This window comes from Kluyveromyces marxianus, chromosome 5, assembly GCF_001417885.1.
Source record: "Kluyveromyces marxianus DMKU3-1042 DNA, complete genome, chromosome 5".
Lineage (NCBI taxonomy): Eukaryota > Fungi > Ascomycota > Saccharomycetes > Saccharomycetales > Saccharomycetaceae > Kluyveromyces > Kluyveromyces marxianus.
In genome coordinates, this window is record NC_036029.1 from 488412 (window position 1) to 512043 (window position 23632).

Sequence of the window (23632 nt, forward strand, 5' to 3'; positions counted from 1 at the left end):
TTGTGTGCGCATTGTTTTTGTTTTAGCTGCGCTGTGCAACAGCCCCACGATATATACGTTTGACACAAGACATTGAGGAAGATCGCTGCGGGATTGGATGGGTAAAGAAAGTGTATGTATGTGTATGTGTATGTGTATGTGTATATGGATATGTATATAAGAGGGAGGGAGAAAGCAAGGAACTTTTCTGACACTTGGCGGGTGACTCTCCCTCTCCATTATCTCGAGTATCCTGGTGACTGATAAGTGAAACCAGAGAGGACTAACTAAAGAGGTACAAGGTACTGCTGCTACTGCTACTACTACTACTACTACTACCGCTAGTTTTCCGTTTGTTTATCTTTTTATTGTTTCTTTTTGTTCGCTGAGTTCTTGCCTCATCACAAAAGAAAAGAATAGCAGCCTGAGCAGCCAAACGTACAGGAAGGACGAGACTTACTGACTGTGGCCCAGACGAAAAGACTTGGAAATTTATATTGAGGTTGCAGCGTGTGTGTGTGTGATTCGTAAATCCATCCATCCATCCCCCATATAAGAGAAGCCAGACGAGAAATAAAACTGGCCCTTGTTTGTGGAATTAATTAATTTTTCAGGTAGAGAGAGGAATACATCTAGCCAGCTAGCTAGTAGACCCAACCAAAAGAGTATCTATCTATCATCAAATATGTCCGATTCTGCTAAGGATACCATGCAGGTATCCGAGAACTTGTCGGCATCGCTAGCCACGGAGGATGACCACCGTGCGCTACTGCATCGAGTCAAGGACTCGTTCAAGAGACAGGACTTGGAGACGTCGAAGGAAATCGACTCTGAAGTCGACGGCATGACCGAATACCAAAAGACCAACTACAGATTGGCAAAGCAGCCGTTCCAGAAAAACTTGTCCCAGAGACACTTGACCATGATTGCCATTGGTGGTACCTTGGGTACGGGTCTTTTCATCGGTATCGGTTACTCTTTGGCTTCGGGACCGGGAAACTTATTAATTGGGTTCTTGCTAACGGGTATCGCCATCTTCTGTGTCGTGCAATGTGCAGCTGAATTGTCTTGCCAGTACCCTGTGTCTGGTTCTTTTGCATCCCATGTCTCGAGATTCGTGGACCCCTCCTGGGGTTTCACCGTCACGACAAACTACTGTCTCTCGTGGGCCATCTCGTTCCCATCTGAGCTCATTGGTTGTGCCATGACGATACGATACTGGAACAGTTCCGTGAACCCCGCCGTGTGGGTTGCCATCTTTTACGTTTTCATCTTGGCTCTAAACTTGATCGGTGTCCGTGGGTTTGCCGAAACCGAATACTTCTTATCCATCTTCAAAATCTTGGCCATTATCATCTTCTTGATCATTGGTATCGTGTTGATCTGCGGTGGTGGTCCTCATTCCAAGGGTTACATCGGAGCAAAGTACTGGCACGATCCAGGGTCCTTCGAAAAGCCCGTTTTCAAGTCCCTCTGTAACACTTTTGTGTCCGCTGCGTTCTCCTTTGGTGGTACTGAATTGGTGGTGTTGACCGCTGCTGAATCCAGAAAAGTGGAATCCGTCTCAAGAGCTGCAAAGGGTACCTTCTGGAGAATCTTGATCTTTTACGTCTCCACTGTGGTGGTCATTGGCTGTCTAGTGCCTTACAACGACCCAAGATTGCTCGGTGGAAGCAGCTCAGAAGATATCTCCGCTTCTCCTTTCGTCATCGCATTGTCCAACACCGGTAAGTTCGGTACCAGAGTGTCCAACTTCATGAACGCCGTCATCTTGATCGCCGTGTTGTCGGTTTGCAACTCCTGTGTCTACGCTGCCTCCCGTGTCGTGCAATCCTTGGGTGCCTCCAGAGAATTGCCCTCTATCTTCGGCTACGTCGACCGTAAAGGTAGACCTCTGATGGGTATCTTAGTCGTGGCCATCTTCGGTTTGTTGGCCTTCTTGGTAGCATCCAAGAAGGAAGACCAGGTCTTCGACTGGCTATTCGCATTGTGCTCCATCTCATCCATGTTCATTTGGTTCTCCATCTGTCTGTCGTACTTGAGATACAGATACGCATTGAAGAAACAGGGCAGAAGCAACGACGAAATTGCCTACAAGTCCATGTTGGGTATCTGGGGTGGTTACCTCGGTGCTCTCTTGAGTTTATTACTTATCATCGGTGAAATTTACGTCTCCCTCTTCCCACTAGGTGGCTCTCCAAACGCTGAAGACTTCTTTAAGAACTGTCTATCCATCCCAATCATGATCGTTGTCTACTTTGGTCACAAGTTGGTCACCAAAAACTGGACCCCAGTCGTCATTCCAGCACAACAAATAGATCTAGACACCGGTCTTTCCTTCAACGACGTTGAACTCATGAAGCATGAACTACAACTAGAAAGAGCTAAGATTGCTAACAAACCAATCTACTATAGAATTTACAGATTCTGGTGTTAGACCTTCACTTCCCTTCTTTCATTCATTAATCAATTCATTAATCCATTCATTCATTTATTGCCTGCATTCATGCTACCACACTAATCTTTGTTTTTTGTTTCCCTCCCCCATTTCCTCATAATCTTATATGTGTGTGTATATATATATCTATAGTTTGATATCTTACTCTCTTCTTAGTTACTGTTGTATATCTAGTGTACTTTACTTTACTTTACTTTACTTTTACTTTACTTTACGTAATTACCATTACCATTGTCATACCCATTGTTACCGAACTAACCGTTATCCGATTTTTCACTGACACTACACACCCAATTTCCTCGTACGGCTTCTCCTATCCCCTACCTCCTACCTCCTGTCTCCCATCGCTCTTCCGCCTTCCCACGCCAAGGCCTACCGACCACCTCGCCCACCTCGGCCCTTTATGTCCACCCTCTGACCTCGGTCCCGGTTTCTTATATACAGAGCAAAACAAAATTCCTGTGCTTTTCCTTATTAGTCACGGTTTGATTTTCTTTACAAGCCGGATTTTGATCTCCAAAACGCAGCCATACCAAATATTTAACAAAGTTGAATAACTTTATAATGATATCATGGACAAACCGTTCAGCTTAACTGTAATTTGGACCATTGATTGCCTGGAGGAGAATCTTGGTTTTGCAGCAGTCTTTTTCCTGGTGTGTTATATCTTAACTTGGACATGAAATGACAACCGCTCGTAACAGTAGTAGAAGTGTGAAGAGGGTTTTTTAAAGAAAGAATATTGGAACAATCACTAGTTAGTTGGGTTTGTATCTATCATGGACGGGGCAAGTTCTTTAAATGGGCCAGAATCGCTTCGATCGTTGAGATCAGGGACGAAATCTATATCCAGCGATGGAGTGTCGCCTCATGTGCCATGTGTGTTGCATCACGATGAGCTTTCGGGAGATATAAGTAGTGCGGCTGTATCAGAGGAGGGCCAAGAACCAGGGCAAGAAAGAGGAGAGAGGGTCGAGAGAGTGGAGACTTTGGGTAAGATGTTGACGAACATCAGTACTACATTCCGGGATAAGTCGAAAATAGTGCCAAGGTCGGAACGTCGGGGTCTTTTTGCGAACTTGGCGTTGGTCCCGGAGTATACAGATGCGAGGGAATACCCTCTGGGACTAAAGATGTTTATCGTTGTTGTTATTGCATACAGTGCTATCATGGGACCGATGGGTACGTCGATTGTTTTCCCGGCTATTGGGCCGTTGGTGGCTGATTTTAACACGTCCACGATCATGGTTGACGTTTCTGTGGGTATCTATTTGCTAAGTCTTGGCATATTTCCGATATGGTGGTCATCACTCTCGGAGTTGAAAGGTAGAAGGACAGTTTATGTGATTTCGTTCAGCTTGATGGTCGGGTTTACCATCGGAAGTGCGCTATCGCCCAATATCTCTGCATTCATTGTGTTTAGGATGCTACAAGGTGCGTCTAGTGCTAGCGTGCAGAGCGTTGGAGCCGGGACAATTTCAGATCTCTTCATACCGGAGGAAAGAGGGAAAAATTTGGGTTATTATTATTTAGGAACGTTAATGGCTCCGTTGTTGTCTCCTATTATAGGTGCGTTGTTAGTTAACAGGTGGTCCTGGAGATCGACACAATGGTTCATGGTGATTCTTGCTGGAGTTAACGTACTATTGGTTACTTTACTCTTGCCGGAAACATTGAGAAAGCAAGACAATTCGGCAGCTATTGCCATGATTCTTGCCGAGAGAAGGATGAAACAAACGAACGGAACGGTCACCGAAGAACCCCAGGCAGCAGCAGCAGCAACAACAACAACAACTGAAAACGACTCGGGTCCAGCCGCAAACGATGAGAAGGAAAAGGAAAGGGAAAAGCAGCAGTTTGCAACAGAACTTCAGAGATATAAATCGCATACCAGTACTATAGCCACGATCCCCAATAAAAATGAAGATGTCTACGACACTCATCTTCCACAGCTTTCTAAGATTAGAACTCATGACGCAAGACTCGAGGAAGAAACTTATCAAAACGATTTAAGAAGAGCGCAAACTCAGTTGATGGAAGAAATAGAAAAGATTGAATCATCTAAGCATCCAAAAACTGAACTGTGGAAAGAGGAAATGTACATCTATTTCATTAAGCCTTTAAAATCGTTGCATTTCCTCAAATATCCGCCGGTCACCTTAGCTATCATTTTCAGCGCCATATCGTTCGCTATTTTGTACGTTGTTAACATGACGATCGAATACTGCTACTCGCGACCCCCATACAACTTCAAACCACTCTACATCGGTTTACTCTATATCCCAAACTCAGTTACCTATATTATTGCATCCATATACGGTGGTAGATGGGTCGATAACCTCTTGATAAGATATAAAGAAAAGCACGGCGTAATTGCCCCAGAGGCTCGTATCGGATGGAACGTCGTCGTCGCTGTCGTAACATTCCCAATCGGTTTACTTATATTTGGTTGGTGTCTAGACAAGCACGAGCACTGGGTCACGCCGCTAATAGGCACCGCTATCTTCGGTTTCGCCTCAATGATGACTATAGGTACAACCGTCTCTTATTTGGTCGACTCTTTGCCCGGCAGAGGTGCGACGGGCGTCGCTTTAAACAATTTAATTAGAATGATTTTGGCTGCAGTATCCGTGTTCATCACTACCCCAATGTTAAAGGGAATGGGCGTTGGATGGACTTTTACAATGCTTGCGCTGATTGTCGTCGCCAGCAGTTCCGTGCTTGTGCTATTAAAGCGGAACGGTGATTATTTTCGTGAGCATTACGACTTACAAGATTTCTATGCTAAGCTTGAATAATCGCAAGAGACTTCGTAATTTCTATAAAGCCAAAAATTGTAAATTTACTATACTTTATTTTCCTATTCTAAGACCGAGCAGGACTCATTGTAAGCTTATATATATGTAAATCCTTTATGTCAGTCATGTCAACTCGATTGTATTAATGACCTGTCCAACAATATCGCTTATAAGCAGCGCTTATAAGAAGACGAGAGAAAATATATATTACCCGGACCTCGCGATTTCCAACAACAAAACCAAGATCCGCAGATATTTAAAGGGAAGGCTAAGCAATAGAGAGGCAAGTAGAAGAAGGAAGGATGATTTCGATGTGTTGGCATGAGTTTTGCAAGAGTTATCACGAGGTATCACAAGTTAGTGTGGAAGCTGGAGGGGCGAGAGTCATCAAGGCTACACGCTAAACAGTTCTGAAGAATAAGACAAAAATGATCAAGATTATATTGTATCGAATTTATAAAGTAATAGTAACATTGGCATCAATTGTCATATTTGTTCAAGGTGCTTTATCCATTGTGATATACCAGTATATCATTAACTTTTTCTACAGGGGCAATCTCGCCAAACGGCAAAAGTACCTCAATAAGACTAAGAAGCGGTTTATTCTGTTGTTGGTGACGATTTTATCAATGGTTGCGCCTTCCCAAGTCAGAATCACGTCGGAGAATAAAAGCATTCCTAAGGGAAGCATATATATGGATAGGAAAAAGGGGCGGTTGGTGTCTAAAGCACGCTCTAATGCTGTTGTTATAGCCAATCACCAGATATATACTGATTGGGTGTTCTTATGGTGGTTGGCTTATGCTTCAAACCTAGCTGGCGATGTCTACATTATGTTAAAGAAGTCGTTAGAGTCGATACCGTTACTGGGTAAAGGTATGCAAAACTACAAGTTTATCTTCATGAACAGAAAATGGGAGCAGGATAAGATAAATTTGACCAATATTTTGAACGAGTTAGATCTAGACGCCCGCGGTGTCGGACTTATCGATGGAAACACTCCAGTTAATAAAACGGAGGAAGGTATATATGAATGGGACGAGACAAAGGTTGTGAGACCGGGAGAGAAGTGGCCATATTGGTTGATTCTCTTCCCAGAAGGTACAAATCTCAGTGCTGGTACTAGAGCCAAAAACAATCAATATGCAGCCAAGAATGGCCTCAAACCCTTCAGACATGTCTTACTCCCAAGGACTACAGGCTTGAAGTTTTGTTTAAAACAGCTTCGGAAAAGTTGCGAGTATGTTTATGATATAACGATTGCGTATTCGGGCATAAATTCTGATCAATATGGTCAGGACATCTATAAGCTAGGAAATATATTCTTGAAAGGGGAGTCGCCAAAACTTGTCGAGATTTACATCAGAGCTATAAAGCTTGAAGATATACCCTTAGAGGATGACGATAAATTTCAAGCATGGCTATTCGAGGTTTGGAAGTTCAAAGATGATTTGATGGACACATATTATAAAACAGGAAACTTTGGATTAGATCTTGATCTTAACTCCTCTGTAACCGGCCCTTGTAGGGTTAGTGTTATGTCTGTCATTTCAATTTTGCTCTTCCCAGTGTTGACACTGATTCCATTAATTTATCTTTTATTCACAAAGTTGCACTCTCTCTTACCTGCTCACACTTAGAAACTATGCATGTCCTGTAATACTTATGTTATTCTATTTTTTTTTTCTCAACTATAATTTCCTTGCTCTTCTTCTTCTCTCTATATAATAATAACATACACCATCATATCATTCATTATCAGAATTATCCAAGATCACCCATTCATCCTCAAATTTTGTTGGTACCCTTCGCAATTTCTTCCCAGTCATCATCAGTAAGAACCTTGTAGTACTTATAATTGCATAACCAGAACAAAGTTTCATTCCCGCTCTCACCATGAGGTAGTACTTGATTCCTATATTTGCTTTTTGCGACTTTATGCGTGTGAGTAAGTTCAATGTTTTCAACGAATTTTATAAATATCGGTAAAGCATATTTTGGCAAGTTGTTCTTCAAGTGTGATAGTAAGGAATTCAGTAATTCCACCTTTTCCTCGACAGATATGTCAACCTTCTTCAACTTTATAACTGCAAACCCAGCTCTGCCTTCGTTACTTGGGAGCTGAACACCGACAACTACGGCTTCTAGAATGATGTCCTTAGAAGCAGACATAATTTGATTTTCCACTTCTGCAGATGAAACGTTTTCAGATTTCCATCTGAAGGTATCCCCTAATCTATCTGTGAAATACCATAAACCATTTTCGTCTGCCCTTAATAAATCACCAGATCTGTACCAAGCGTCGCCTTTTCTAAACACATCCCTGATAACCTTCGATTCAGTGTCCTTTTTGTTACCCAAATATCCTTGGAATGACGTTTCTGGTCTCTTGGGAATGAAGATTCTCATTAATAGTTCACCTGCTTGTCCCACATCGGTAGTCTCGGCAAACCCTTTTTCATTTCTATAGATTTGTGTTTCGTCATCAGGATTTACCTTCACCAAACATTGTTGAATTGATAAGAAGGCATTGACAACAGGACCGTAATTCCTACAAGCACCAATACCAAATTCACCTCTCTGTAAAGATGTGGTGGCAAATGGTGATTCGGTCGAAGCATAGAACTCACCTATGATTTTGATATTGAACCTTTCCTTAAATTCCTTCCAGATATCTGTCTTTAAACCGTTTCCATAGGCGATTTCAACATGGTGTTGTTTTTCATATGGTGATACAGGAGAGTTTAGCAGGTATCTGCATACTTCTCCTACATATTGAATATGTGTTGCGTTTGTGAGACAAACCTGTTTCCAAAATGTTGACGTCGAAAATTTATTGGAGATAGCAACACAGCCACCATGGGCAAAAATAGCACATACCCCTAGTAAAGCAGCTGTTGAATGATATAGTGGCATCGCAGTGAAAACAGCTTTTCCTGGAGTTACTCGCATTATCCTACCAAACAAGGAGCATCCAATTGTTGCTTTTCTCCAAGACATGATTGCTGGCTTTGGTAAACCCGTGGTACCTGAAGTGTAAATGAGCATTGCAGCTTCGAAATCTCTTGCTGAATTTGGAGATCTTATAGCATCGTCAACTCTTAAGGTTGGATAATCTTCGTTGAGCAACACAGTTTCAAACAATTCGTCTTCATCAAGATAGTGCAATTGAGTATGAGGCAATTCTTTCTTTAAGTCGTCTTCGGTCTTTTTGATGGGCTCAGCAGCGAATGGGTCAATGAATATCTGACTGATGTTTGACACTTGAATGCAATGAATCAAAGGCTGACCTAAAGTATTATAATTTAAAAATGCAGGAGTCGCCCCTAGATTCCACAGCGCAAACCATAAGAATATAAATAATGGCTTGTTTGTAAAATCTAAAGCGATGTTATCACCTGGTTTAACACGATGCACGTTGAAAAGGTAATGTGACAATCTAAGGACAATCTTATATGTTTCCGCATACGTAAATTCTTGAAGTTCGAATTCACCTTTCTTTGCAAGGGGCTTCGCATAGCTGATTGCCAAACTATTTGGGTGCTTCTTGACCTGCGACTCAATGATGTACCAATACTGGAATCTGTTGCTGTATATAAGCCAAATGTATTTTACCACACTCGCAATAAAGTACGTTGCTATATGATAATCATCTCTCCATCTATAATTTGGATCTAACTTATCCATGAGATCTGTTGGCAACGCTTTGTTTACCAAAAAGATCAACAATCTAAATGGAAACAATATGACCCTTGATAGCGTTCGAAGAATAACTAGAATGTAGAGCTTCATAAGCTCGCTCATACTCTGATTAGTATGTGGCATCTTTTTAGATCTTCTTATTCCCAATAGTTACCTATATGACTTGTTATGGACCTAAGGATGAGTAAAAATAGCTGATTCTTTCCCCCTCATCGCCAGTGGCCTGACGGTCTTATTCTTGTAGAAACGAACGTTACCTAAAAAATATACGTTTATAAAAATGTTGAAGAAACAGAACATACATAAATAATATATATATATATAAAAAAAAAAAACGCATTGACGACAGAATAAAATAAAACCATTAGTTTTTATAACACGATTGTTGGATTTGGGTTTTCATAAAGTCTAGTTCACTATATTTAGAGTATTGTACGTAATTGGGTTATAAATATATTTATTTTCTTTATCTTTCGGATGGATGATTACACGCTTGTTAGTGTGTTACTGTCCGAAGAGTACTTGTTAGAGAATGGATTTCCGACTGACTTGACATCATCAAGCTTTTCATCGAGTTCTTTTCTATCTCTGAAGTAGATCATCCAGATAATAAAGCAATTTATTAGCATGAATGCAAAGGCAAACCAGGTCATTGTCTGTGACTTTCTGCCTTTATGCACTTTCATAATATTCATTGAAGCTCTTGGCACTAACGACGCACTAGCATTTATGGCGACATGAGCCCAAATGGCGCCAATAGTCCATAGAAAAGCTGTTAGAGCAGTGAGGCCCATAAGGACACGTTGTGTGTAATCTTTATAGGGAAGCTTGGGTATAGCAGCATAAGTAGTGATGCCAAACAGCAAAATGGTGAAAATGACAACCACCATCAAGATATATGGATGAACGATTTCAGCTGAGTTTTGGTGGGCAAGACCTAAAATGTTAATGTCGCTAGAATCTGTTTGCTTTGAAGAGTTTTGATAGCCAAAACTGAATATTTTAATCGTAAGGTCGTCGTATATTTGCATGTCGTCAACCTTTTTTCTGTTGAAGCAAACGGTGGAGGCCTTGTCGGTAGTATTCTTATAATAGTTGGATGGAATGTTATCGATGCACACTCCCATATATCCTGAGAGAATATTAACCTTTTCTAATCCCTTGGTAGATGGTTTGGAGCTGAATTGTTTGGAGATGACAGAATATAAAGGTGAATCGTCATTGAATTTATATCTAACCAAATATGTTGAGCTTTGGTTTGGTTTGTAACAGCCAACTAGTAAAAAAATCAATAAGAAAATGGAGATTAAAGAGTTTAAGATAACCAAAACTCTTGGCATCTTCTTCATCAGTGTGTAGCCTAGTTTTACCGAAAAAAGCATTGTCGTTGTGGTTTTAGATTGTATATGTTTCCGTTTATTTATTTTTTTACCTTTAGTTGATTATATGTAGAGTACAGTTTCTTAGCAAAACCATATGAATGTACAACAAGAGTTTACATGGCATAAATATGTATATGTGTTCTAGCTTGCTCGTGAGATTTTACACTCTCTTATATAGTTTTGGGGACAATGATATGTTCGGTTTCATGTAGTGTCTTTAACTATTATGTCAGTTTTTTTTGGTTTCTCTTTTGATACCTTTTTGAAACGTCGTTAGGTCCTAAAAAACGAAAAAAAAAAAAGATACACATATGCGAATCACACTGAATATATTTATTTGTTTTAAGGGTGTTATGTATGAATATCGTGCATACACACAACGTTCTAGAGAGATATATATAAAATTCGTAGTAGAGTCTTTGGGTTGACAATTGTTTCATCAAAGATCCTCAGCCATGGGGCTTTTCATTTAGTTCTGGAGAAGAAGAAGAAGAAAAAAAACCCGAATGGGATGGAATTCCTCCGACGAACGTGGGGCGTACACAAGATATAGCATATCACAACACGCCGTTAAGCTATTTTCTTTTGGCACTATAGCCGGTGTTAAAAAGAGATGTTAGTGAAGTGAATCTCTGATTTTCTTCAATTCATAATCATAAAATGTAGAAATGATGTTTGATGATATTGATAATAATAGTTATTAGAATAGAAAAAAAAAAAATTGTGGCTGGTAAACAGCGAACAGGAATATATTGGAATGGGGAGGTGGAAGCTGTTACAGCTTCGCCTCTTAATAATATCAAATCAAATGTATCATTCAATGGAGTGGGATGGTTGGTGGTAATGAGGGATTAAAAAAACTAATAATTTTTTTTTGTTAAGTTTAATCCAAAGAAGAAGCACCAGTAATAATATCGACCAATTCGTTGGTGATAACGGCTTGTCTGGTTCTGTTGTACAAGATGGAGTAACTGTTGATCATGTCACCGGCGTTCTTGGAAGCGTTATCCATAGCGTTTCTTCTAGCGGAAACTTCGGCAGCGTAACCTTCAGCCATAGCAGCCAAGATCTCGTTGGATAGGGTGAATTCGAACAAGTCTTGGGAGACGTTGTTGTCAGCATCGATTTCAAACTTGGAGTAAGAAGGAGATTGTTCAATAGTTTGAGCGTTGAAGACTGGCTTTTGGCTTGGTTCGAAGGACAAAGAGGAAATTGGGTTGTTCCAGAAGATAGAAACCTTTCTGTAGTTGGCAGCACCACCTTCCAAGATCTTGTTAGCGATCAAAGCGCACTCTTCGAAAGTTGGGGCTTCCTTACCAACACCGTTGAAAGCGTACTTCAAGTTTTCAGGGTGAGTTCTCAACAATTGGGCCTTGACCTTGTCACCGATGGCAACGACATCAGCGTTTGGAGTTTCGTTCAATTGTAGTCTGACAGCCTTGGCCAATTGAGAGTGGATGGAACCACACAAACCCTTGTCGGAGGTGATGGCAACAATCAAGTCCTTCTTTTCAGCATCTTCCAATGGGCTGGTTTCAGCGTTCTTGTAGAAAGCTGCGTCAGCAACAACGTACTGCTTTGCACTGTTCTTAGCTCTTTCAGCCTTGGACAATCTGGTAGAAGCAACGATCTTCATGGTCTTGGTGATCTTTTCAATGTTCTTGATAGACTTCAATCTGGTTTCGATTTCTCTCAAGGTAGCATAGTTTCTAGATGCAGAACGCATCACTGATGCACTGTTTCTCACAAACATGGTTGGTATATATGGAAGCTTTTGACGGATCGGTGAGTAAAACCCTGGAAAAGAGGAGGTACAATCAAAATCAACTAGAAAACACTAACAAAAAGGTTTCAAGAAACATATACAAAACCCTTTTGATGGAACTGAAACGAATAAAGGTTTGGTATTGTTCAAGTGTATTGTAAAAGTCTATAAAATGGGTATTGGTATCGAAACTTGGAAAATAAAATGGTGAAGCCAAAAAGATACCGAGAAAGAAAAAAAATTTAGGCGAAAAAAAAAAAAAAAATAGGTGTGTGTGTGTGTGTGAAGCTCGAATTAAACACACGGAAAAGGCATAGCACAAGACAAGACAGGGCAGGGCAGGAGAGTGAAGGGCGTGCACTGGAGATACATCACAGATCCAATCATAATGTTGACTCTTGCACTGGGCTAGATACCAGCAGTAATTGTAATAGTAATTGTACTAGTAATAGAGTAGCATATATCACCGTAAACGAAGTCTATTCTCATTATCATTGGCTTACGGTCATGTGATGCACAGGTTATTTAGATTCGATTCTCCAAAAAAAAATTATTCGTTTCTTAACAAAAAAAATACTCCGCGACGGGGAATTGAACCCCGATCTCGCACGCGACAAGCGCGAATTCTAACCATTAAACTATCGCGGATATGAGAAAAGTCACAAAATTAGTGATGAGCACTCACGGTGGGGGTCGAACCCACAATCTTCTGATTAGAAGTCAGACGCGTTGCCATTACGCCACGCGAGCTTACTAATTTTGATATCTTCATGGCAAGAGGTTTTGCGTCTCATACACGCTACCTCATCACATGATCCAGGTACCCAAAACAATACAAAACCAAAAAAAAAAAGCCGACCTTTTTTTTTCTTGGTGTGGCTACCAGGCGAGTAAAAAGAAATTTAGTAAGGTAGGTTCTACAGGCGAAAAAAAGTCCATACACCGCTACACGCTAAGAGTAGTACCCGGAGTAGCGCCAAACTCAGGTCCCCGAAAAAACTGCAAAATAACCATCCAAAAACCGTTCACAAACAAGAACTCCCACTAAACGGCGGCCCCCCCGTTTTTGCGACTCGCGCCCACACTCCCCAATCCTACCTTTTATATTGCCCACATGTGGGGCTACGATTTATATATATCCTTGATTCTTGGTTTCCCCCATAGTATAGAAAAATTAAAATTGGTTTTTCAAATAAAAATAAAAAGAACAGTATAATCTATATACTACAACAATGATAAACAACTAATTTAGTATTGGCAAAGAAGGTTTCAAAAGTATCTTGACAGAGAAGGTATTAGCTGATAAGCAGTTTAGAGGGACAGAAATACTACAGAGGGTTACTAAGTAAGAGACGTGTTCTTAGTTTTCTCCTTCTTCTTAATTTTTTTTTTAGTATCCATTTTCGATTTGCATTGCTACCTCTTTTGTCTTAAAACGCAGTTTCAATCCTCGTGGGCACGAAAGAAAACAGGCATAGGCATCGCAGTCTTTCAGAAGCGTTCCTCGTTTGAAAAGCTCTTGATAGAGTAAGGTAAGGTAAGGTAAGTTTGGAAAATTGTACTATCTTTCGTATAATATAGCATAGAAAAAATGAACGAAAGTGTCAGTCAGCGGCAGCCCCAACGGCAACAGGGACACGAACAGAATCACGAACAGACTACGTTGGTTGCAGCGCGGCTACGGGACTTGAGCGTAGAAGATCAGGGCAATTTGCACACCAAGGCACTTGACGAGTCTCATCATGTGGATCTGCAAGGGAAAAGTATCCATTCGCACAAGAAAAAGCCAGTTATACATGGGAGAAAGGCTTCGACGTACTTGAGGGTGTTTGATGATAATGATACCGATGAGCATATCGACGAGCACAGACTACGGAGCTATTCGAGTGGAGGATTGGGAGCAGGTTCTCATCAGAGTGGTATGGTACACAGATCCAACTCGTATATGAAGGCTAGTGTGGACCAACGGCCTGTGTTGAAGAATACTCTGAAACCCATTGATGAGCCAGCAAATGTAGACAGTCTGGCGTTGCAGCCACAGACATCGGCCTCGGCTATATACTTAACGGATGAAGATCGTAATGTTTTATCTAGTCATAATGATATCTCTATAATCGATGAGAAGGATAAAACTACAATGAGCATGTTCGAGCCAGAGGTCGTGGTGCCGTCTATTCACATTGGTGCAGCAAGGAATGAAAAGATCCCAACGGAACAGAAACAACCAGATCCTTTGACTTCAACTCCAGCTCCAGCTCCAGCTCCAGCTCCAGAAGATTTATCTCCACGTACGTCAACATCGCCTTTGATGCAGGATACTAACCAACAACAACAACAACAACCAGATCCTAATTACAAAGAACATATATACAATGAAGATAACAACGGAAACTTATCTCGATACCAACAAAAGCTCCCTAATGAGAGTGCAATTGCAGATGAAGATGACGATATAGATGAGCGTGGCGACTTCCCATTAGCTGTGGAGTTGAAACCATTCAAAAATAAAGTCGGGGGACACACCGCTATATTCAAGTTCAGCGAAAGAGCTGTGTGTAAAGCATTGGTTAACGCCGAGAACAACTGGTATGAGACAATTGAGAGAGAACATAAAGAACTTCTTCAATTCATGCCAAGATATATCGGAGTTTTAAATGTCAGACAGCACTTTCACACAAAGGAAGACTTCTTACAAGAAATAAATAACGAAGGTGGTGTCGACTACAAGGATGCTGGTAATAATAGCACCGTTAATACCGAAAACACAAAAAAGGGAAACACTAATTCAAATAGTAAAGGGGACATGACTAGAACCTCATCGAACCGAGTTTTATCACCAACACTACTTGGCCAAAAAGAGGATGTATATGATGACATTACACCACTGCCGGAAGTGGTTTTAGATGACAACAAGCATATCATACCCAATTCTCTGTACCAACAGTATTCTTCATCGCGCTCGCACTCCAACTCACCTTCAAGTGCACCAATAGACTCTTTTCTCCTCAGCCACTCTCTTGATGACGATCAAGTCCTGAAATCTGACTTCAATCAAGGATCAGGCTCTACTTCAGTCAATACAAAACTACAAGAACTAGTGCTCAAGGAAGCCTTTATGAAACGGAAACCTTCGAACTCTTATCAGAGTTGTGCTCTAGATCATCGTAATAGGGTTGGCTCTTCCTCGTCTTTAAAAGAATGTAAAGCTTCAAGGTCTTCTTCTTCCTCGTCGCATAATAAAATGAAAACACTGGGTATCCAACCTTATCATCGTCGTAATTCGACTAGGCACAACATAACGCTCACCCCAAACCGCGGTGATAACTCAGCTGTAGACGATTATGATGATGTTATGTTCAAACTAGATGATGAAGTCCATGATGCAGATATCAAATCACCGGAACATGAGAAAGGTTCGTTCAATCACGAATCTGTTTCTCTCGAAGAGACGTCACATACTATTGTCTCGAAGTTTATTTTACTTGAAGATCTTACTAGGAAATTAAAGTGCCCCTCGGTTCTTGACTTAAAGATGGGGACAAGACAGTACGGTGTTGACGCAAAGAGATCAAAGCAGTTATCGCAACGTGAAAAATGTAAGAAAACTACTTCTAGAAAGCTTGGGGTTCGGTTATGTGGACTGAAGATTTGGGATAAGAAGAAAAAATACTATATTACTAGAGACAAGTATTTCGGTAGAAGAGTAAGAGTTGGTTGGCAATTTGCTAGAGTTCTAGCAAGGTTTTTGTATGATGGTGAAACCAGAAGAAGCATTATTAAGCAAATTCCCTTGTTGATCCAACAATTAGACACCTTACACAGTGAAATAGGCAAGCTTAAATCATATAGACTCTATGGTTCGTCGCTGCTCTTATTCTATGACGGTGATAACCCACAGAACAAAAGGTCGCCGGTGAAGGTCAACATTATCGATTTTGCTAGATGCGTTACAGATCACGACATTGAAAACCACCTTGACACCTTCAAGATAGCTCCGCATTTCCCCAATAGAGAGGACCAAGGTTTCCTTCGTGGTGTAAAGTCTCTCAAATTTTACCTGCTCCATATTTGGAAATATTTAACTAACGATAACTCTATCATATCTGAGGAAAGTTTGTTAGCGGAATATTTGGATCAAAACAGCGAGAAGTTTGACACCTGTTGGGATTGGTTAGACCAGTTTGATAGCGAAGACGAAGCTGATGCAAATAATGCACAAAGCCCATTGAGAGTGAAGTGGAGGAAGTATGAATTGATATTCGACGTCGAACCTCGTTACGTAGATGAAGAGATAAGTGACTAGATAATAGTTCACAGAAATCATCGCCATAACCATCACGCCTGTTTGAAATACATTCAGCCGTGTGATGTAATTCAGCATAATTATATATACTATCATATATTTGTAATTCAGCCTTTTACAAGAGATTTACGGGCACCATGGAAATAACTACTGTCAGGTTGTCTGAACAATAATAGGGTTACATCGATATCAAAATAAAATCGGGTAACAGAACTTAGATCGTTCAATTCTGGTAGGTTTCTTTCTCCCAGCTTAGAGAGACCGTCCCAGAGTTGGAGATACTAGGACAGCCAATGATACTGGTTGGTTTTGTAGTTTTTTTTCGTTTAAACGTTAAACTTTAAAAAGCTCTTGCAAAGTAGTAGGTAATAAACGAAAGGAAGAAGTATTTTGTTTATTGAAAAGTTTTTTAACATTTAAATATTTGAATGTTTTCCTTTTCAGTGCGGGTAACACTTGCACTTACACTCTTAAATAGTGTGAATACATAATTACATCACTCTACATGCTCGGGGTTGTTATGCGCTTTATGTTTGACGGTCAGGATCAAGCTTGTCAGCGCTGTTGTCAATAGTCAGAGATAAAATTCAGTCCCAATATATATTTTACATAGTGTTTTCTGAGGAGTTAAGTCCTTTAAAGTTTAATTCTAAAAGGTAAACATTAAAACATGAAAGAAAAAATAACTGTTTATAGAGTAATACCTTCTTGGTACAACAACAAAATAAATCCTTTATGAAAACTTCAGTGGATACTGCGGAGCTGTAGGTATAAATAAGAAACAATGACGGATGAAGTACAAATACTTTCAGCTGGAGATAAATATTTCATGGAACAAAGAGATCTAATACTTCAAGAAATCAATGAGAGCATGGATGCTATATTGAATCAACTTAATGGCTTAAATATAACGCTTGAAAATAGTATTGCTGTTGGTAAGGAGTTTGAAAATGTGTCACAAATATGGAAGTTATTTTACAATGGTCTCGAATCAGAACAGGTAAGTACGGAGTCGAATGTTGAAGCTAATATTGGACAAGAACCAACACCGGGACTTTTACCAGAGCATACGCCTAAGGATAATGATAATGAAACCAGATGAAAAAAAAAAAAAGACACAACAGTTAGGATTCTACTGTATTTAGCAAATAAAACAATAACATAATCCTAATGATTCCCACAGAATGGTCTTTAGAGAAATACAGTTCTAAATGCCTACCTTTCCTCAAATATTGGATTAATATTCATTGGTATAATAGAGCGTTAACTGGAAGACGCGACAGCCTTTAGAGTATTGTACTGTTCATGTGATATGCATCAGAGATCTAGACATACGTACGAATTACAGCTAACAACTAATTGGTTCCTTGGCCCAGTTGGTTAAGGCACCGTGCTAATAACGCGGGGATCAGCGGTTCGATCCCGCTAGGAACCATTTATTTTTTGCCAGAAAATTAGAATTCTCATATTATATGTGCTATTTAGCAATTCTCATTTTCCGAAATACACACGTCAATTTTTTGAATTACTATCATCATCATATCATCGTCTACTTGTTTAGCCAGGTAAATATGAATTGTATACTTTTTAAACAACCTAAACATGTTGTTACGTTCTATTATGTTCAGTAACAATATAGATAATTTACCCTGCGTGTTCGATTCTATTTGCCAAAGCCTAGAGAGTGATTGAGGTGGTTAGGACCAGTACCACGTATGAGACGTGTTTAACTTTTTCCAAATGCTGACAAGGTATATGTCTCGTATTTCCCTGACGTTCTCTTTACGCCTGGGAATTGACTGAGTGGACACTCCAAAGCTTTAGATATACCTGGCATGCTACATCGTATGCATATATTTACGGATTAAAGATATGTGTATGAATATGGCGCTAGGAATTTTGTGCTTAAAAGAGAGTTTGCGTTTAATAGGTCTTTCGCAGACTATACCGGATAATACCAATTTCGGAGGCATGAGGATTGGGGGAGGCTCGCGCTCAGTTAGAGATGGTTAAGCTCTCAATGGGAGTTTACATCCATTTTATAAACGTGGTACTTTCAAATCCGTACACCACATAACTAATCAAAACCGCTTCTAAACGGCTTTAAATTCATATCTGTATCAACTTGAGGGATAGCGGCGTCGATTCGAAAGGGCAACAGTGATTCAGGATGTGGAAAAGTCAAGGTTGCATAAGGATGCATGAGATGAAATTCAAATGTGTCAAAAACTCCTCGTTCCATCGTTAATCCGGTGTCATTTAGTGCCTATCGCAAGAGACAAAAAAAACTGATCGAGTCGACATTTTTTAATTTGCTTGAGTCATGTTTCTGTCCTTCAGTATGACGAGAATTAGCCCTTCCTGTTACAGATTTTACGGCGGACTTTTTTCCTTTTCATATCTGTGAGAGGAAACCGCTAAGTAAAAGAATAAAGCCTGTGGTTCATTTCCATTGTCTCTTTTCTTCTATTTCCAAAAGAAACAATGGCAGGCCTCTTTTTATTGATTTTTCCAGGCCTGTAACTTTAACTCTGCTGTTATTTCCCGCCCCACCGACTTCTATTAAGCTTTAAGGTTTATAAAAGTCACTTTTCGTGCATAAAATCATTTACCTCAATCATTTCCCCAACTCTTGGTAAAATAGAAAAAAAACAAGCACCAGACAATTTGATCCATAGGGAAAGGGAAACTTCTATAACAACAGAGTAGGTACAGAGCACCTATGTGGGTCCTGAAAAGACTTTCGAAAGATTGAGTCGTAAAGGACTAATATTTTGCCTACCATTAACAAAAGACAAAAAATCAAAGCAGATAGTTAAATCTCTGTCAGATTTTTTTCGTTTATTAATTGATGCTTATATGTCATTATAGGCTTGCACTGTCCCTTATAACCATTTTTTGGCACCTACACACACTTGCTTCAAGCATCTTGAATGTTTGAACAACCTTTTTTTCTTTTTATTTTTCCTCTCTTGTTTGTATATTGTGTTTAACGTATCCTTAGAGCCATTGTGGCGCTTTGTCGGCTCGCCGTAGACACATCTTATCAAATCACTTTTATCAGCTCTTGATGTAGTCTGCTGTTATCGATAGACCTCTAAAGCTTTAAAAGCGGACGCGACATAATCTTTTTCTTTTTGTAATAACGAAATATTACTTAATAGTCATATGACAAAAAAACAGAGGAAACTCTTATTGTAATCTATTATTTGGGAAGAAAACATACCTCACTTAACCCACTTTTGAACGGTTTATTGCTGAAACGACAACACCGTCGATGATACCATGAAGAGTAAAGGCAAATTGAGACCAAAAATATATGACGTTGTATTTTTGTATTTAACGTTTATTCCTTTTGCAGTTCTTGGCACCTATGCAAGATTAGGTATTTACAGACTATCAAAATATGAACCATCATACATCACTCCAACATCTACGATATGGCCAAATATAGTAGCTAGCTTTCTCTTGGGTGCTACACGAGAGACACACAGCATTATTTCGATTGATTCCGTCATGTTACCTTGTCTAACGACCGGATTCTGTGGAACGTTTTCATCATTCTCATCGCTAATGTTGGAATTGTTTCAACACTCCACGAACAAGGGTTTAGATAGAAAAGCCTACCCTAATGCAGGATATGGAGTAATGGAGTTCATAGCTGTGCTTTTGGTACAGTTAGCAGCTTCTTGTGGTGGCCTAATTCTAGGGCAATCAATTATGAGAAACATACTAAACTACTACTATAATTGTCATAGGACCTTGGTAAGGTTGATTCGCGGGATTGGATATATCTCTCAAATAGCATGTATTCCAATTGTAGCGTCACAGATTGCATTAGCTGTTATTTTTAAAGGAGATAGCAGATTCTGGACAGTAGGATCCCTTTTCGGAGTAGTGGGTGCGGCTGTAAGGTTGGAATTATCAAATAGATTGAACAATAAATTTGGTTGGTTCCCACTAGGAACTTTTATGTGTAACGTTATAAGCACAACTATTGCATCTGTTCTTTTCATGTTGAAGAATGGTTTGAAAGATCATAACTCACAACGTCTTGTCAACAACAACGAAGCTCTGTCGATGATGACATACCTAACATTAGGATTTTGTGGAGGAATGAGCACACTGAGCACTTTCGTCTACGAGGGTCAAGTGATGGGTCTTCCTAAAGCGTGTATATACTACTTATTATCCATTGGGATTGGCTTCGCTCTCACAATCATAATCATCGGTTCTTACGCATGGAAGCATAATCTAGAAGCTACGCAACAGCTCTTCACTTAAATTTACTATCATATCGACTTATACTATGTAATACTGTAATACTGTAATTTGTACACCCGCAGCCATACTCGCATAAACTCGCAGAAGCTCTGGATGACTCAAGATTTACTGCTTATCTGCTACGCTCATATTCTCATATTCGATTTATATCTCGTGATGGTATGATTTTCAGAAGGTGTACTAACAGTTTCTTACTTAAACAAGTTAGTCACATTTGTAGGATCGAAACACCAAAGAACCAGAAAAGTAGAGTTAAAAAACAACCTCACAACCACCAATAACCATACAATTGACATCCAATATGTCGGAAGAAACTAAGAAGCCTATTATTTTTGCTCCAAAGACCTACCAATATGATAAATTTTCGCTAGACGAAAGTAGTATTGATAGTGATCCAATTGTACAATTTACGAAATGGTTTAACGAAGCCAAAGATGATCCTACAGAGAGTATTCCAGAGTCTGTATCTTTTGCAACTGCTGAGCTACCATCTGGAAAAGTCTCGTGCAGAATCCTTTTGTTCAAAGAGCTAGATGACAGAGGGTTTACAGTATATTCTAACTGGGGGACATCGAGAAAAGCAGATGATATTAAGAGTAATCCACAAGCAGCTATGACATTCTTCTGGAAGAACTTACAGAGGCAAGTGCGTGTCGAGGGTTTTACTGAGCATGTCTCAAGAGAAACTTCTCAACGTTATTTCAAGACGAGACCTAGGGGATCTAAGATTGGTGCATGGTCCTCCCCTCAATCTCATCGTATTGAAAACAGAGAAGAGTTGAATGCTTTGCTGAAGAAAAATGAGGAGAAGTTCAAAGATGCTGAAGATGTTGAATGTCCTGAGTTCTGGGGTGGTATTAGAGTTGTTCCTTTGAGAATTGAGTTCTGGCAGGGTAGGGCTAGTCGTTTACACGATCGTTTAGTCTTTGAAAGAAAGTCCGAAAACGATGCATGGGAGCTAGTTAGATTAGCACCATAAGTTGAATAACAACTTAAAAACGAGCAACTAGACAAGATTTAATTTCATAAATTGAATATATATTATATATTGCTGAGTATATCAAATGCAACCTGGACGTTGTTATATATGGTCTTGTTGGTGTTCTGTATGTTTTGAGAAAGGTCTTGTAAATTCTTGTTGATTGACTCTTTTTTCGTCTCTGTCCAGTCAGAATAATTATGGCGCACGTAAAGAACAAACACAAGAGCCAATAGCTGCAAAAGGAATTTATCTCCGTCGCCCCAATTTTCTATTATAACCCATACTTCTTTCGCTATCGAGGGGCATAACTCAACCTTTGAATGAGCTACAATATTCAAAACCACACCCAGCTGCAATATCAAGGTATCAATGAAGGATTGCTTTGACAATGTTCCCGCATTGTAAGCTTGAATCATATAGGAAAGGCAATTTTCTATTATGAGCACCCTTTCTTTCATGGACAAAAGGTTTAGGAAGAAAATATGATTTGTTAATTTAATAAGAATCTTGATGAGATTTATGTTTTCGATGAAATCTGTGACCAAATTCATTACCTGGCTATGCATGAGAACCATTACTTCCTCTGTTATATTTTCATTCAGATATTTCTCAAGAACTCCGAGAAGTTGTGAAGAAGGCTCGACTAATAATTCTATAAGTGTAATGAAATCATTGCTATTAGGCGTAATATTTTGTTCCCATAACGCAAGAGCGATGTCCTTAGGACTACTTTCTATACGTCTTGTGAGATCTCTAAAATTGAGTTTTGTTATCTTACTCCCTTTTGTTAATTCTGGCACACTTTGAAGTGATACGCATACTCTAGCAAACTCCGATACTGTCTGCCATTGGGGTGAATTTCGTGATAATGGTACGCGGTGAGCAATCCAGCTTTGTAAAAAGCACATAACTGTGTTTTCTAATGATGAATTCTGCAGAAACCAGTCCCATAATTCATCTGCTTTATATTTGCTAACATATAATACCAGTTCTTCGTTGTTCATTAATTGTAAGCAGCAATTGATGAGAGTTGCAACAAAGTGCCCCTCATCCTTGGCTTCAATTCGTAGAAAGTCTAGTTCATCTTCATATTTTAGACCTTCGCCTAGAGCCTTTAATTGGTTGACGTGAATCACTGCATTATCGTCACCATCATCACGTAAATTGGAAGAAGAAGTTATAGTTTTTTGTTTCTTGGTATTAACTTTAACATTATTAGTTTCGGCAACTTCTTCGTCTTGAGCATCAGTTTCGCTTTGCCTTAGCGTCCTAGTCCTTCCATAGCGGATTTGTTCCCCAGAGCCACTACTATTTTTAGGTGCTGTTTCAATGAGACTATATGAAGAAATTACTTCGTTCGAATCCTTTAAAGACGATATCATGGAAGATATACTATCAATTGTTGTCTGAAACTCATGCTGGTATTCATTTGCTTCTCCTGCTGGCTCTTGATTTGTAATATCCAGCTCTGAATTACCGTAAATAACTGGCTTCAATATTCTTGTCACTTTGCGCTGTCTCGTTCTGCTTTTGGAAACATCGCTCTTTATAGGTATTTCATCCAAAATATCAAAGGGGTCCAATGAGGTAGCATTGTTTCCATGTTGCTGATCTATCTGTTTTGGAACCAATGGCGAGGTTTCATGCGTTCTATCAAATGTTGTAGAAGAGCTTTCTGCTTCATCCTCGCTTGAGGTAAAGCTGTCGTCACTTGTTGAATTCGCATCATCATTTCTGCGACTCAGATATTTCTTAGCCAAAGCCTGAAATTTACTACGATGACCATAAACTCGCATCCAGGAATTCCTGCTTCTATGGATGGGTGCGTATTAAAGTAGGTTCCTTTTAGGTTCCCTTCAGGTTTTGCTTAGTTTCCCTTTCTACGATGAGATAGCATGTTTACGCGTTACTAAATAGTCGCGTTAAATTCTCTTTAATTTGAGATTTCTCGAAGTTACCGTTGAAATTGAAGAAAGGTG

The 23632-nt window shown here is 39.7% G+C and overlaps 11 protein-coding genes and 3 non-coding genes across 14 annotated transcripts; 8 read left to right on the forward strand and 6 right to left on the reverse strand.

Moving 5' to 3' along the window:
- Positions 1-664: 664 nt before the first annotated feature.
- SAM3 (bifunctional polyamine/amino acid permease SAM3) lies at positions 665-2416 on the forward strand (the record flags this gene model as incomplete). The annotated part of the gene is made up of 1 exon (XM_022820211.1): positions 665-2416. The coding sequence occupies one exon, from the start codon at positions 665-667 to the stop codon at positions 2414-2416; it is 1752 nt and encodes a 583-aa protein (XP_022676697.1).
- An 800-nt stretch (positions 2417-3216) lies between these two features.
- QDR3 (Qdr3p) lies at positions 3217-5235 on the forward strand (the record flags this gene model as incomplete). Its single annotated transcript, XM_022820212.1, has 1 exon — positions 3217-5235. The coding sequence occupies one exon, from the start codon at positions 3217-3219 to the stop codon at positions 5233-5235; it is 2019 nt and encodes a 672-aa protein (XP_022676698.1).
- A 428-nt stretch (positions 5236-5663) lies between these two features.
- Positions 5664-6875, forward strand: CST26 (putative acyltransferase; the record flags this gene model as incomplete). Its single annotated transcript, XM_022820213.1, has 1 exon — positions 5664-6875. The coding sequence occupies one exon, from the start codon at positions 5664-5666 to the stop codon at positions 6873-6875; it is 1212 nt and encodes a 403-aa protein (XP_022676699.1).
- Positions 6876-7023: 148 nt separating this feature from the next.
- On the reverse strand, positions 7024-9060 carry FAT1 (long-chain fatty acid transporter FAT1; the record flags this gene model as incomplete). Its single annotated transcript, XM_022820214.1, has 1 exon — positions 7024-9060. The coding sequence occupies one exon, from the start codon at positions 9058-9060 to the stop codon at positions 7024-7026; it is 2037 nt and encodes a 678-aa protein (XP_022676700.1).
- Positions 9061-9422: 362 nt separating this feature from the next.
- FIG1 (Fig1p) lies at positions 9423-10319 on the reverse strand (the record flags this gene model as incomplete). The annotated part of the gene is made up of 1 exon (XM_022820215.1): positions 9423-10319. The coding sequence occupies one exon, from the start codon at positions 10317-10319 to the stop codon at positions 9423-9425; it is 897 nt and encodes a 298-aa protein (XP_022676701.1).
- An 883-nt stretch (positions 10320-11202) lies between these two features.
- On the reverse strand, positions 11203-12072 carry ATP3 (F1F0 ATP synthase subunit gamma; the record flags this gene model as incomplete). The annotated part of the gene is made up of 1 exon (XM_022820216.1): positions 11203-12072. One exon carries the CDS (start codon positions 12070-12072, stop codon positions 11203-11205), a length of 870 nt encoding a protein of 289 aa, XP_022676702.1.
- Positions 12073-12660: 588 nt separating this feature from the next.
- KLMA_R510 lies at positions 12661-12732 on the reverse strand. The gene has a single exon. It is a non-coding gene; the product is annotated as a tRNA-Asp (tRNA).
- A 29-nt stretch (positions 12733-12761) lies between these two features.
- KLMA_R511 lies at positions 12762-12834 on the reverse strand. The gene has a single exon. It is a non-coding gene; the product is annotated as a tRNA-Arg (tRNA).
- Positions 12835-13675: 841 nt separating this feature from the next.
- KCS1 (inositol polyphosphate kinase KCS1) lies at positions 13676-16387 on the forward strand (the record flags this gene model as incomplete). Its single annotated transcript, XM_022820217.1, has 1 exon — positions 13676-16387. One exon carries the CDS (start codon positions 13676-13678, stop codon positions 16385-16387), a length of 2712 nt encoding a protein of 903 aa, XP_022676703.1.
- A 784-nt stretch (positions 16388-17171) lies between these two features.
- DAD1 (Dad1p) lies at positions 17172-17489 on the forward strand (the record flags this gene model as incomplete). Its single annotated transcript, XM_022820219.1, has 1 exon — positions 17172-17489. One exon carries the CDS (start codon positions 17172-17174, stop codon positions 17487-17489), a length of 318 nt encoding a protein of 105 aa, XP_022676704.1.
- Positions 17490-17747: 258 nt separating this feature from the next.
- Positions 17748-17823, forward strand: KLMA_R512. Its single transcript has one exon. It is a non-coding gene; the product is annotated as a tRNA-Ile (tRNA).
- A 1849-nt stretch (positions 17824-19672) lies between these two features.
- On the forward strand, positions 19673-20671 carry KLMA_50240 (FluC/FEX family fluoride channel; the record flags this gene model as incomplete). Its single annotated transcript, XM_022820220.1, has 1 exon — positions 19673-20671. The coding sequence occupies one exon, from the start codon at positions 19673-19675 to the stop codon at positions 20669-20671; it is 999 nt and encodes a 332-aa protein (XP_022676705.1).
- A 301-nt stretch (positions 20672-20972) lies between these two features.
- On the forward strand, positions 20973-21650 carry PDX3 (pyridoxamine-phosphate oxidase PDX3; the record flags this gene model as incomplete). The annotated part of the gene is made up of 1 exon (XM_022820221.1): positions 20973-21650. The coding sequence occupies one exon, from the start codon at positions 20973-20975 to the stop codon at positions 21648-21650; it is 678 nt and encodes a 225-aa protein (XP_022676706.1).
- Positions 21651-21712: 62 nt separating this feature from the next.
- Positions 21713-23449, reverse strand: RAD61 (Rad61p; the record flags this gene model as incomplete). Its single annotated transcript, XM_022820222.1, has 1 exon — positions 21713-23449. The coding sequence occupies one exon, from the start codon at positions 23447-23449 to the stop codon at positions 21713-21715; it is 1737 nt and encodes a 578-aa protein (XP_022676707.1).
- Between the last annotated feature and the right edge of the window lie 183 nt (positions 23450-23632).